Below are 14,140 nucleotides of genomic sequence, written 5' to 3'. Positions count from 1 at the left end.
AGGCTGCCATGTTATGTGTTGGCTTACACACACACACACACAACCACACAGACACACAGACACACTATAACATAGCATCATGGGTTTCAAAATAATTGGTTCCAGTCTTTGCGGATGCCACGTTTACTGCAGTCTTCAGTCTTACTGTATGCACAATTAGTTTTTCAGTTGTGTGTCATGTCATCCAATTCCTTCATCAAACAGGGAAGCATGTGTGTGTGAGTGTGTGTGTGTGTGATATACACCTTCAGTGTGTCCCTGCACAGTGAAAGAAGGGGAGGAGGACGCAATAAGTCACCTCTGCTGTGACAGGCAACCTCTCATCCCTCTGTCTCTTTGGTGGTGAGTTGCCGGGCCAACAGTTTGGGGAAATCCTACATCTGATCTAGGCCAGTGCGCACACACACACACACACACACACACACACACAGCACATAGAAACATACTTGGCGGTGTGTGAAAACAGGTTACATTTAGGTTATACCTGTAAGATTCCCAGTTTTTTGTAATACAGTTGGGGTGTGTTTGTAAAGTGGAAACCATGTATGAATGAGACCTGATCAACCAGTTAATCATCTACACACACATACTGTCAAACATGTCATCACACAAAAAGAAAAACAACTTCACTGAGGAAATTTGAAAACCTTTGTAGGAATTTAATTTTTTTATCTCTACATACATTCATACATCTCTCAAATAGAGGAGCAGACAGTACATGTATGTGTATGAAATGTCTGTGTGTGTGTGTGTGTGCACGTGTGCGCGTGTGATCCAGCTGCCTTCAAAGAGACAAACTGTGTGTATTATGTATGTTTGTGTGCAGAAAACTAAAATGTACTGTATATATATATATTTATATATAAATTGAATTTTAATTTGCATGTGTTTGTAGGCGTAGAAATATACATACAGCATGTGCTTCTGTACATACGTATACATGTTAAGCTTTAGGAGATGCACTAATGAAGTTGAGGAGTGGATGTTCCATGAGTCATTGTAAATACTTTTACATATAGAATCGTGTCATTTTGACCTTTTGTATGTTGTAAAAAGTTAGATTGAGGACAAAATGTATATCGTCTGTGTGTCTAAAGCGTGTTAAAGTAAATCTGTGGTGACTAAGTATAGATATTTGGAAATTCAGTTCCTTAAAAAAAAAGTGTAATTTTGTAAAACGTTGCACTCAGTCAAGTCACAAAACCGAAGAAGTGAACGGAGAAGATGAAAACAACAGCGACATTCAATCCTGCGTAGGCCCGAGTGATGACATCATGATGACATCACTGCATTCCCTTTAGCTGAATGAGCAATAATCAAACAGACACTTTTTGATTAGGGATGAATATTAGTGACTAAATAGTGACTAAAGTGAAGGAAATAGTTTTGCGAGTGTGTGCGTGAGTGTGCATCTGTGTGTGTGTGTGTCAGATGTCCATGCGTTTATGCAACAATGACTGAGGTGGTCAAGTGTTAGCTCGTGTGCATGAATGCTTACATACATATCAGTGTGTGTAGCTGTATACAGATTGGCATGTGTGTTATCAGAGGGTGTGTGTGTGTGTGTGTGTGTGTGTGTGTGTGTGTGTGTGTGTGTGTGTGTGTGTGTGTATGTGTGTGTATGTGTGTGTGTGTGTGTGTGTGTGTGTGTATCCAGCGTGTATGTATCCCTGCATTACTCAAGCTTATGTACTGTGTGTGTGTGTGTGTGTGTGTGTGTGTGTGTGTGTGTGTGTGTGTTAGTCGCTGTCCTCTCTCTCCTGGGCTTCGGAAAGGGAGCTCTCATCAATATTCTCTAAGCTCTCTGCACGCTGGATGCTCAGGTCGGACAGTGGGATGCTGGGTAATGTATTCTGTTCGGGATACAGCCAGGGCTTGAAGCCGGGGTTGTGCTTCTGCTTCCACTCTGTGTACTTCACACACGCTTTGTTGATCTTCTTCATTGCCTAGAGAGGAGAGGAGAGGAGCAGAGGGGGGCGACATGTGAGCGAGAAGTGAGGAGAGGACCGACGCGAGCGGCTGCCAGAGATCGCTCGGACAACGAACGGTTTGCCAAAAGCGCATTTAAGAAGAGTGGAATGCAGCCGGAGGAGATGGCGCGTATAGATACAGGGGACAGAAATAGCACTGGAGTCAAAAATGATAAATGAATATGGATGAGGGGCGAGACGAGGGAGCGGCTGGAGACGGACGGGGGGGGGGAGTGAGAGACGGAGATATCTGCAGAGAGGAAAGTGGAGAAATTCTACCCGGAGTGAGAGGTGTGTGTGTGTCCTTTTGTCAGCCAGGTCCCTTTACACCTTACAAATTCAATCAAACGGTCGTATTTCAAGTAAGACAGCACTTTGGTTTATTTATGACTGCAAATAAAAATCCTAGAAAAGGTCGACACGTTCTTGCATTTACAGCATTCATATGTTCCTACTGGGAGTATCTGTTTGATGCTATGTCGCTCTCTGGAGAATCTGTGTTTGTGCATCTATTTCACTGTGCACAAACACACTGTGAACTCCAAACGCACACAAATATGTCACACATCACATCACATCACATCTCATCACACATCTGAGCTGGATTTTGCCTGAAGCATCATCAACTGACTTACTTTTGGAGCGAAATACAGGGAAGACTTGTTGACAACCCACTTGGGCAACGAACCTGCAAAGAGAGACAGAGAGAGAGTGAGAGAGAGAGAGAGAGAGAGAGAGAGAGAGAAAGAGACACACACAATGTAAATAATGGAGGATGAATAGAGAAAAGAGGGAGGAGCGGCAGAGTGTATAAGAGGGATTTTGCATTTGCTTTGTTATGTTTCATATCATCCAGGATCAAAGTTCTGTAATGTGCTACCCATATGTCTCTCTTTCTCTCTCTATCTCTCTCTCTCTCCCACACACACACCAAAATGCGGCATGGGGGCAATTTGAGAGCATTAGTGTGTGTATGCAGGATGGTGAAAGGAAAGAAGGGAATGAGAGGACAGGATTAATGGATAGAAGGGGAGAGGAAAAGAGAATGAGGGAGCTGAGGGGAGAGAGAGATGGACTCTGTCCTTCATATGGTTACTATGGTGACCTGTTTTGAAATAAAGCCGGGAGAATGAATCATTCATTAGAACTTTTGAGTGCACATTAACCATCTGTGTGTGTGTATGTGTTTGTGTATACCTGCGTGCTTCAATCTATGTGTGTGTGAGTGTGAGCGTGTGTGTGTGTGTGTTCATAACGTACCTCGTGGGTCTACCTGGGCCAAGTAAGTGAGGGTACAGCTGTTGGGTCCCTGGCTCTGGACCATGTAGCCTGTCAGAATGGACACAGCTCTCACCACGTCCTTCTTAGGAGGGTATTTCTACAAAGACAACACACAAACACACACACACACTTGCAATTAACATCATCCCATTAGATTTATGAGTGTTTGGACCCCCACACTTTTCATTCATTTAAAGGCCTGGGTGACTGCATCAGCTAAAATGCCTCTAAATGACTCGCAATCACTCCAGTGGATACACACACACACACACACACACAGACACACACACATACACCCATAAGCATGTGCAGTATCAGCTGGAGGCTTTTTCCTAACTGCAACATATGTCACCGCAGCTCTGACAGCCTCATACGGGCTCAGCAAAGAGCTTTTTCCAGAGGCAGTAAATCAGATTCTCCTTAGATTTCTGACGCAGGTCCAGTCCACACCGGTCACGAGGGCAATAAAGGCCTAATCCAGCTCATTATCCCAACGCTCAGACTTTTGATTATGCATCTAAATGTATTATTCATGATGTAAAGTACTGGTTAGCCTGTGGTAATTGGAACAGGCACACTGAGCCGCTGGCAGAGACCTTCAGATAACTGCTTCAGCGTTTATCCGGGGCTACTTGACTCGCTTTGTTGGTGCCCACACTTCTCCGCTTACAGGTTACACTCGTCAGCCTTATCAAAGAGAAACACTTACACAAATTGTACGACGGTGGCATTCGTGAGTCGCTATCACTTCAGGTTGACAGGAGATTGACAGAGGTGATATAACGTCAGGAGTGTGTAAAGTGTAAAGGCATTTCTGGAGGAGGGACCAGTGGAAACACTCAAAAATTGTAGTTGACTAATGTTAAATCCTTGATCTGTGCCAGGAAAACACACATTTATGACTCGGGGTGATTGATATACAAATGTGATCCAAAGTGATCGATTGGCAACCCTCAACAGATTGGCGTTCAATCTAAATTTGGTTGGTTACATTGCTGTCATCGTTCAGCGCTGTGGTTAGAAGTAGTGGCCCAATGATGATGTGAGAAGGAGCTGACGCACACGGAGGAGGCGCCGCATATTAGAGCACTCATCTCTAATTTGTGAGCGCCGTGTCACGAGCTCCGGCTGGCTGAGCTGCACGAGACCTTCGGTGCGTCACAAACCAGCACCAAATCCAGTGAGTGGTCAGCTTTGTAAACATTCTGTACATATACCGGTGATATATTTGGTTCTGAGTGTAGTATTCTCCCACAATGCAACACAAACAACCTAACAGAATGAGGTGACTGAACATTTTCTAGCAGTTAGTACAAATCTATTTCCTGTTGGTACAAAGTAAGAATGTAACAGTTTTAGCAGCCGGACATTTGAATAGTCGCAGCTTGAAACGGTACTCGGGGCCTTCAAAATAAAAGCTTGAGTCTGTCCCATGCATTACTACAGGACATGAGAGCTGGATGACATAATGCAGCAGGACAGCAGCAGCACAGGAGCTCAGGTGAGGACATAAATAATTGGACAGACTGCTGGCAGCAAACGCGCCATACTAAGTATCCACTCTACAGCTACACTCCACAAGTCAGCCTCTCAAATTCTACTGATTATCAGCGGTGACCTTGGCTAATCACACACACACACACACACACTGTGTATTATGCCTGTAACCACTTATTGATGCAGGAATGCGGAAGGCAAAGGCGGAAGTCAACAGGCTGGGAGTCACATGAAAGGCCTTATCCTTTAGTCAACACCACGGCGCTGAGAGAGAGAGACGGGAAAAGGGAGGGGAGGGGACGGATGAGAGGCAGAGGACAGAGAAGGAAAGAGGCGATGGAGGACATGCTTTCACACGGGACGATTCCTCCGCTTTCCCTCCAGCTGGATGAGAAACGCCGAAACGCCGCCAAGCTAAGCGGTGAAATATCGGTCTGAGTTCCAAACTGATCCCCCCCCTCCTCAGTCGTCTCTAATTAGGCCGCTAGCTTCCAACATTGCTCACGTTCTTTAAAAGCACAAATGAAAAGCAGCCATTGGAATCAAAGTGAATAAAACAAAGTGGCACACTGAAGCTGAGGGAGGCGATGCTGCAACACCGAGCAGAGCCGGGTTTCACTCCTACGTCTCCTGATCTACTCTTTGTTTTTCCAGCTGAGGGCACAGGGGGCAGAGGTGCAGGAATGTTCTTTCAGTGTGGACCTGTGCCAAGCTCTCATTACTTCCTGGATGCTGTGGCCGTACACTCTCTCTCTCACACATTCACACACACACACACTCACACGTACAGTTTGGAAAACATTTTTTGCTTCATTCTACACTACACCCATAAGCTTGTTAAACTGGATCAACGACAAGTCAGCTCCCATGAGGTTGACTCATCTGAAAATGGAGCTTTTGTTTCACACTCCTGCAGTGACGTCCCAGTGCACCTTTGAACAAACACACACACACACAGATACTCTCACACACACTCTCACACACACACACACACACACACATGTCGGGTCAATGATTGTGGTCTCTGTTAATCATGTGTGCGTCTACGTACCACATGTTTGACAGAGTAGTTCATGATGATGTAATCTTTTCCCATTGGCAGCCAGGACCGCAGAGTGATGACATCACGATTCCGTAGAGGCTTTGGACACTTCCCTGTTGATGGTCAAGACACATCTGGTTCACGCACCGTTTAGTGCGTTAGTGTGTGTGTGTGTGTGTGTGTGTGTGTGTGTGTGTGTGTGTGTGTGTGTGTGTGTGTGTGTGTGTGTGTGCGTGTGTGTGTGTGCGTGTGTCACTTCGCTTCACTGATTGACATTATTGACAAATGAACGCAGGTGTGTGACATAGAACATATGTGTGTGTGTGTGTGTGTGTGTGTGTGTGTGTGTGTGTGACATACATGAGTAGTAGCCGACGTCAGCGTTGACGGTGAGCTTCCCGATATCGAAGGTTTCGGTGACGTATGTGTCCCATTTCCGTCTGTACTCGATGTCATGTAGGACATCATACATGGTCTCCGCTGACACGTCCTTACACACCATCCGACACTGAGAGAGAGAGAGAGAGAGACAGAGAGAGAGAGAGAGAGAGAGACACACAGTGTTGAAATAAGAATAAAACTTTCCTGCATTCGATTTGATATTGGAGGGAATCAAAGTTATTCACGAAATCCTAGTTCAACATCCAGACAATAAACCTGACATGGCCGGGGGGGTGACACCATGATGTGAAAAAGACACACACACACACACAGAAAATGTTGCTAAACACATAACAAGCTTGTTGAACTGGATCATCATTTTTTCATGAGGTGTGTCACAGCTTGTGAACCAAACCCCAGGCACAGACCTCTGATTGTCTCAGGGTTAGAATTAGAAGGAAGTATAGTAAATACACACACACACACACACGTTGCGTAAGGAGAGGTCTGCAGCCCTAGTGTAAAGCCGTTACTACAGTAACCATCGCCTGGGGGAATTAGTCGCAATAATAACACGGGGAGAGAGAGAGAGAACAGAGATGTAAAGAATGAAAGATGGAGAGACAGGAGGTGCCGATCAAAGGGAGGGAGGGAGAGAATGAGATTGAGAGAAAGAGAGAGGGAGAGACAGCCAGAGAGAAAAGCTGAGGGCGAGCGAGAAGAGTGACAGGACAGCAAGATGGAAGGGCAGAGGGACAGGGACAGAGGGAGCTTTTTGTCGGACCAGATCGCATCGTTAATCAGTCCAGAAGGTTTTGAAGTTGCATTTCCACTCTGCTGCCGTCACTCTCTCTCTCTGCTTCCTCCCTCAGCTCCTCATTTAGAGAAACGCTCCCTCCTCTGGTTCCCTCTTAATTTAGCTTGCAGGCCCTTTTGTGAGTAATAAGGTGAGAGCTGCTGTTATGAGCTCATCTTTGTTTAACTGTCCTCATGCAAGTCTTCCAAAAGTCCCTGGTTAGTAAAACCAGGACGGAATGATGGATAACATGTAACACAGAAGAGACGTTTTGAGACCCAAATGAAGTGAAGTTAATATCATCTTGGGACAACACATTATTATGATTGTCTCCTATTTTGTCTCCTGAACCTGTGCCTCTACGGTCTTGGAATCCCCTGTCCACGTCAATGCGAATAGGAGGAACAGATCCACATCAAGACTACATCGAAAACGTGTCCCAGAGGAGGACTGGATGTCTTTTACAGCTCCTCCTGGGGGATCCCTGGGCACCAGCTGGGAGGTGCGGAGTCCCTCATGCACGCGTCTCCCGCACCTGAGGTCCTCCTACCGATCGTTCAAGCGAGGCAGCCAGAAGGCTTACTGGGGGGGGCGCCCGGATCACCTTAAGCGGTCCGGATCCAAAGCAGCTGCGTCTCCATACGGTGTCTCCTTCCACTTGGCTCCTCCGCCTTGCAGGGAAACCCTTCGCCTCGGCCACTTGATCTCAGCCTAACCCTAACCCTGTGATGATGAACCATTGAATCTCTGTGTTCGGGCGTGTAAAAGCTTCTAAAAGGTAACAAAGAATATTTAGAAAACGATGAGAGAGAGAGTCAGATATTTGACTTGTTCCAATGTGTTTGGAGAGCACCGTTGGCTGATGGTGAAGACGACGCTGTTACTTAAACATATCGAACTCCTTTATGAATATTCTATTAATACACAAAGATGTTTTCCGCAGACTTCAACACAAAGCTCCTAAAGTGCAGATCCGAGGTACACGGCTCCAGATGGGACGGCACAGGATCTATAAGAGAGCGCGCTGTGATTCCAGCTGACAGTAGTGAAGATAAGCCTGGTTTGTTATGATATTACACTAACGGGTTCATTAAGACGTACGGTACAGTACGTGACGGGAGCGGGATTTGCTGTACTTGTTCGAGAAACTGATGCTATCTTACACAAAGGCTGACATAGGCAAATTGACGTCTGCCAATATCAGCAGAGTCTGGTCTTTGATATGAGACTGTGGGGAGACGCACAGGCGTGTGGGTCAGAGGAGACACGGGGGAGAAGAAAGGATCTGTTGTGTCCACAGAGCAAAGTGAAACAGGAGAGCGAGGGAGAGGAACAACAAGAGCTGGGGAGCGTGAGGACAGAATGAAGACGCTACCACGGCCCAGTACGAGTGTGTACCAGTGTGTGTGTTTGTAACTTTGTTAGACACTAATTCAGTAAACTCAGCTGATGAGACTAAGAGAGAGAGAGAGAGAGAGAGAGCGAAAGAGAGAGAAGGATCGCTGGGTGAAAGAAGGTTCAGAGTGACAAACGTGTCACTCTGAAACGTGTCCTCTTCCTCACACCGTGTCTCACCTCTTGTCCTGGTCTTTCCCCTGCAGCCATCCCTCCCTCCCTCCCTCCCTCCCTCCCTCCCTCCTTCTTTCCTTCTCTGTCTCCCTGCCTCCAACCCATCACTTCCAGTCAATCGCTCCTCTGGGTGCTGATACATGCAGAAGACAATTAGGAAAAAAAAGAACAGTGCGTGTGTGTGTGTGTGTGTGTATGTATGGGATTCAGAGCCAGGAAGGGTATGTGTGTTTGTGTGTTTGTGTGTGTGTGTGTGTGTGTGTGGCAGGAGGCAGCCATCTCAACAGTTTCTCAAACAACTAGTTAAACAACAAGTAAAGGAAACCACCTACACAAACATACACAACATCCTCAGGCCGTTATGAGCAGAGTCATGCACTGGAAAATGATGATGATGATGATGAAAGAGATGGTTGGCATGAGTGATTACAGCTGAGATTACACTATGATATCATCAATGACGTCACAATTGACATGAACCACCAGGACGACCTAGCAACCCCCCATGATGACATCACCAATGGGGCGAAAACCATTCAAATTCCCAAAACCATCAATGCCACGCTGAGGAAGAAGAAACCGCCACTGTCTACAAATCAGGAGAGATCGAGTCCAGGGAACGGATCTCCGGGAAAGTCTGGTAAGAATTTTTCACGAGAGGTTTGGCAGGAAGAGGTAGAAGAGCCCAAGTGGCGCTTTGCTCTCGTAAAAAGTAATTATTGACGATTATGGCAACAGCAATGATTACCATGGCAATTAGGCAGATGATAATTAGGCCCTTAATGATGATGATGATGATTGCTAGGCTGCTCTCTCTCTCTTTTCCTCTCACTGTACGGGGTGGAAGCGTGTCTGCTATTAATGCTACGAGCGAGCGAGAGCGCGAGAGAGAGAGAGAGAGAGAGAGAGAGAGGGAGAGGGAGAGGAAACAACAACAACTGGAACTGAGAGGAGACAAACAACATCCACACTGATCATTAGACACGCCCCCATGCTGCCTCTAACTGCCTTTATTCAGCGCATGAATACAAGCTGGATCAGCCCCCACCCTCACACACACACACACACACACACAAACACACACACCTGTAGGCACGCCGCACACACACCTGCAACAGCACACGCCATCCATTTTACCGGCGTACAGGAGAGAGAGCAGAAAAGGACGGGGGGTGGGGACAGGGGACAGAGAGACAGAGAGACACAGAGACACAGAGAGACAAAGAGACAGAGAGACAGAATGCAGCTTCTGTAACTGTCATGTTGACATAAACTCCTCAGTTAAATATAGAAGCTCCACCCAAACTCCAACCTGTGTGTGCACTTTCTACCCCTCTGTGTTTGCAGAGCTGTCGAGGCGAAACACACCTGTCCTGAGCTGTAGGTCTGAGCATGAACAAGCAGAGACACACACACACACACACACACACACACACACACAGAGACAGCGTATTATCACCTCTCCTTGAGCATACTGGGAGATTACAGAGGCAAATTAGGCTACTTAACACATTTATGATTGCGGCACACACCTGCATGCACACACATCACACACACACACACTCTCATGATGGAAACTGTCACAGAAGAGTTTGTAAAAAGCTGTGTATTTCTGTTAGATAACACACACACACACCTATTTGACAAAGTAAACACCTGCTGGCTTGCTCACACAGACCCCCCTCACACACACACACACACTGTACATGCAGTATAATGTCCTGTGTGTATAAGTGTGTCCCATCCACCTCTGTGTGAACTCTGACGAAGCAGAATGAAGGCCTGTGAGCGAAACACTGCCTGTGCTGAATGCAGAGGTATTCCCAGGTGAGGCACGCCGCTGTCCTGTGGCCGGCGTCACACATTCACACTCCCAAGACAAACACTCGGCCACGTTGAGAGAAACTGTCACCGCCGTTATTTGACTAGATAACAAAGTTTGCACGTCATCTTAGCCGCTGAGCAGGATGTGGCTTTTCCCACCTGACTTTCTCACTTCCACTGCTTATTGTCGTATTTCAAAGTGTGTGTGTGTGTGTTTGTCTGGCTTCCTCGTGTGGTAAATGGATGACGAGGTCGTTGCGTTGCGTTGCGCTATTGAGAGAAGACTTTAGAAACACTAACAAAGAGGATGCAAGTTAGATTCCCACGACAGCGTTGCAGCACAATATGGTAGACAAAAGTGCTGTGTGTGTTACAGGATGTGTTTGCTATTGTGCTACTTCACACTTCCACCGCTATCTACATATAAGGACTATTATTTCAACACACAAACGTCAAAAATCTACTAAAATAGGAACAACAGTGTCATCAAGGGAGCTGAAGATAGAAACATCTGAGGCTCAAATGAGACCACGCTGCAAAACACAGCGTTAGAACATATGTCAGCACTTTAAGGATCATATAGGGAGGGGGGTTGGACAGTACTGTACCCCCCTCCTCCTGCCAGCTGGAATATACAGCTGGGCTTCTTCTCCTCCTTCTCCTGCACATGGTTACTTACTTTATAATATCATACTATTGCAGCATTTTAGTTTTTGGTGACATTGAGGTCTTAAGCAGTCTCACCTTGATCTTGTGGACCGACTTGCCCTCCTCCAGAGCCTGGACCCAGACCGTGATGCCCGGTTTGTTGTAGGTCAAACTCCAGCCCTCCTCACACAGACACTCCGCCTTGAAGCTGGCGAACGACCGGTCATCCGGGATGGTCACACCGTGTCCAGACATGGTGACCGGGTGGTGGGCGGAGAGGGGAAAAGGGGGGGTGGGGTGTGTGCTTGGGGGAAGGTATTAGGGACTCCTGGGAGATGAAGATGAAGTGGAGCTTCCCGAGAGCTGGACAGTCCCGTCCTCCTTCTTCTTCTTCTTCTTCTGTGCGGACAACTTATCTAATTCAATTCCCTTCCCTTGCAAGGAGCTTTTGTCGGCTGCGTCTTGTGATGGTTTGAGCGCGTGTGTGCGTGTGTGTGTGTTCAGGGAGGCACGGGAGCCGCAATCTACCCGCACAAAGTAGCTTGGATCGAGCAGAGGACGGAAATATGCGAAGAAGCACGAATCAAAAGCGCGTTCCCATCGATCACGGAGGTTGAATAAGTTTCAGTCCCGGTTAAGCAGACAGAAGCACAAACCATATGTTGCTGTCCTGAGTCCTCTGTCTGTCTGTCTCTCTCTGTCTCTCTCTCTTACTGTCTACCTCAGCTCTTCCGTGCGCTTGTGTTCATCCTCGGCTCTCCATCTCTGCCTCGCCGCTGTTGGTGCAGGTGGAGAGATGCGGCGAGAAATAAAAGGGGGAAGAGGAGGAGGAGGAGGAAGAGGAGGAGGAGGATAAGGAGAGACGCATCGACGTCCACAGGGGTGGCGGAGGGGGCCGCCTCCCTGTGATGCGTTCCAGTTCGGCTCGTAATCCCATAACGTCAACAAAGTCGTTCATTCCCTGTATGGCGCTAATACACATTCTCACACTGATGGGTTGTTTGCAAATTAACGATGTTAGGGTTAAAGGTTTTTAAGATAGTTAACATTCATTGACAGTACAAAGTAAGATATTTATGTTTGTTAAATAAGTTTATCAGCATTAAGAGCAACACACGGGGCAACTTTACTATTCTATTATGGAAGTCTGATACCAAACCAACTCTTAATTAGTTGAACTACTTTTGTTTATCGGTTGAATGTTGGTTGATCAAAATGCTACTTGTAGGTCACGACTCTTGCAACTGTATTCAGACATGTTTGATAACTTTGTAGCGTAAGAAACAATGGCATACAGTGGCAACATTGTTTTGTTTTTTACCTTGAAATGTCTGTCCAGTGGAGGACGAAGGACGCAATGTGGCCTTTTGGTTTTAATGACATCACAACCACGTAGCCCATGTCTGACTTTCTCTGCCGCTGTGAGATTTCGATATTTCCTACATCACTTGAACGCAACCATCACTGCCACGCCATGCAAGCGCACCTGTTTACGAAGCAGCAAAGCACACGGAACAGCGGGGACGCGCACGGTTCCTGTTAGCTGACGTGTAGATATTTGAGGTTTTTAACCGTTGCTTCCTTTTCTGAAGAAGAGGATGATTGTAACACCACACCTATAACTGAGAACAAGAGATGTATTATAAGTCCCTCTAACAGAGGATGATTTATTATTGTGTATTTCTCCCTCAGTTTGTCTGTCTGTGGTATCGTCCATGGGTGTTCTCATATCACCTCCACAGCCAAATACTCTTTTATATACTATTTCATATCTCATAGCTTTATTTCTTACATGATAGGGAATAATCTGTATATTTTGTATATCAGTGAGTAGATATTCACTATTCTTTCTCCTGTTTGCTCTTTGGTTTGAGTCCTTGGCATTGTATCTGTCACATCGGCCTTCATTCTACAGTGGTTATAGTCGCAACAAGCACAATACATTCCTGCACCGTGTTGCTTCAAGAGGACTTAGATACATTCGACCAAGGAAACAGGAAAATGCAGTTTGTAAAACAAGCTGGTGTGTTAGTATCAGGCTGCTTTTCTCGTGCAGGCAGTGATAAATCTGTGTAACTTTTACTTACAGCCCTGTTATTGGCATCTATATTTGTCTGTGTGTGTGTTTGTGTGTGTGTATGGACTTTGTACGCTTCCAGGTTTGGAAGGAGTTCAGGGGATGTATTTCACTTTAGGAGGAGATAAAAGATAGAGGAACCTTTTAAATCAAGTTCAGTGGTTTTTCAACAACTGCTATAAACCTTCTATCCTCTTTTCTCTTTTCACTCTGTTGCATTTTCAGTAAAGCAGATAAGCGGTAAACAGAAACCAAATGTGAATCAATATTCTCCCAAACACTGAAACTCAAAAGCCTGCACTTTGCCTAAGCGTGACATTGTGTCACATACACGAGCACACACTGATCATTTCTGCTTCTTGGTGTTGACGACGTGCAGAAGGGAAGACAAAGAAAGAGAAGATGACTATATTATTTATAATAATATATTATTTATTTGAGCCATTGAGTTGAAATAGTGTATGTGCGTGCAGCCTGACATACATATCTTACATAAAGCAACACTTGTCAACTTCCCCTCCCCCCTCATTATAAAGCCCAAAGTTTCACCAAACCTGCTCTGAGGTGTCTAACATCTACCTGCTAACTAGGTAACCATGCTATATTTGTTGAACATAATTTGTAATAATCAAATTACTATTACACATATGTGCATACTAATAGTTTATACATTAATGTAGAGTATATGAAGGACCTTTGAATAACTCTGCTACTGTGACAGATATGCATGTTGTCAGTGTCTCTGGTTTTAGTAGCAATGTTCAGTAAGTTATTGTATTTATCTCCACTGTGCATATAAATAGTATTAAATCCCAGGAAGTGTTCGTGAAAACTGACTCCATCCTCTAAAAGGAACAAGAGCGACTTAAGAATTAGGCACTCTTCCTCCTTCTCTCAGGTCTCCCACTGCTATTCAAATATCCCGCACATTGGATTCATGTCAAGACATTTTGTTTGTAATGGCAAGGAGGAGGAGGAGGTTCTATTCCCTCATGCATGTGTTGATTTCCACTGTTGATGTCATGAGGCCATGGTGACACATTGCCTTATACATT

At 45.8% G+C, this 14,140-nt stretch overlaps 1 protein-coding gene across 1 annotated transcript; it reads right to left on the bottom strand.

Annotated features, from left to right (window-relative positions):
* Positions 1 to 634: 634 nt before the first annotated feature.
* Positions 635 to 11,864, bottom strand: stard10 (StAR related lipid transfer domain containing 10). The gene is made up of 6 exons (XM_076146124.1): positions 11,105 to 11,864; positions 6,151 to 6,298; positions 5,800 to 5,903; positions 3,231 to 3,348; positions 2,606 to 2,658; positions 635 to 1,946 (listed from the first exon to the last, which is right to left on the bottom strand). Exons 1-6 carry the CDS (start codon positions 11,261 to 11,263, stop codon positions 1,740 to 1,742), a joined length of 789 nt encoding a protein of 262 aa, XP_076002239.1. The 5' UTR covers positions 11,264 to 11,864; the 3' UTR covers positions 635 to 1,739.
* Between the last annotated feature and the right edge of the window lie 2,276 nt (positions 11,865 to 14,140).

This window comes from Genypterus blacodes, unplaced genomic scaffold (assembly GCF_046128005.1).
Source record: "Genypterus blacodes isolate CSIRO-AG114 ecotype Tasmania unplaced genomic scaffold, CSIRO-AGI_Gbla_v1 ptg000032l_1, whole genome shotgun sequence".
NCBI classification, from domain to species: Eukaryota; Metazoa; Chordata; class Actinopteri; order Ophidiiformes; family Ophidiidae; genus Genypterus; species Genypterus blacodes.
Note: the sequence above shows the minus strand (reverse complement) of the source record. Positions and strands in the feature narration are given on the sequence as shown.

Bases quoted from the DNA above. Each gene is read 5' to 3' on its own strand.
- stard10 (XM_076146124.1), bottom strand. From the start codon at position 11,263: ATGTCTGGACACGGTGTGACCATCCCGGATGACCGGTCGTTCGCCAGC. The intron at 5,904-6,150 runs GTATGTCACACA...GACCATCAACAG, and splicing joins TGACGTCGGCTACTACTCAT to GGAAGTGTCCAAAGCCTCTA. The intron at 3,349-5,799 runs GTACGTAGACGC...TTGTCTTTGTAG, and splicing joins ACTACTCTGTCAAACATGTG to AAATACCCTCCTAAGAAGGA.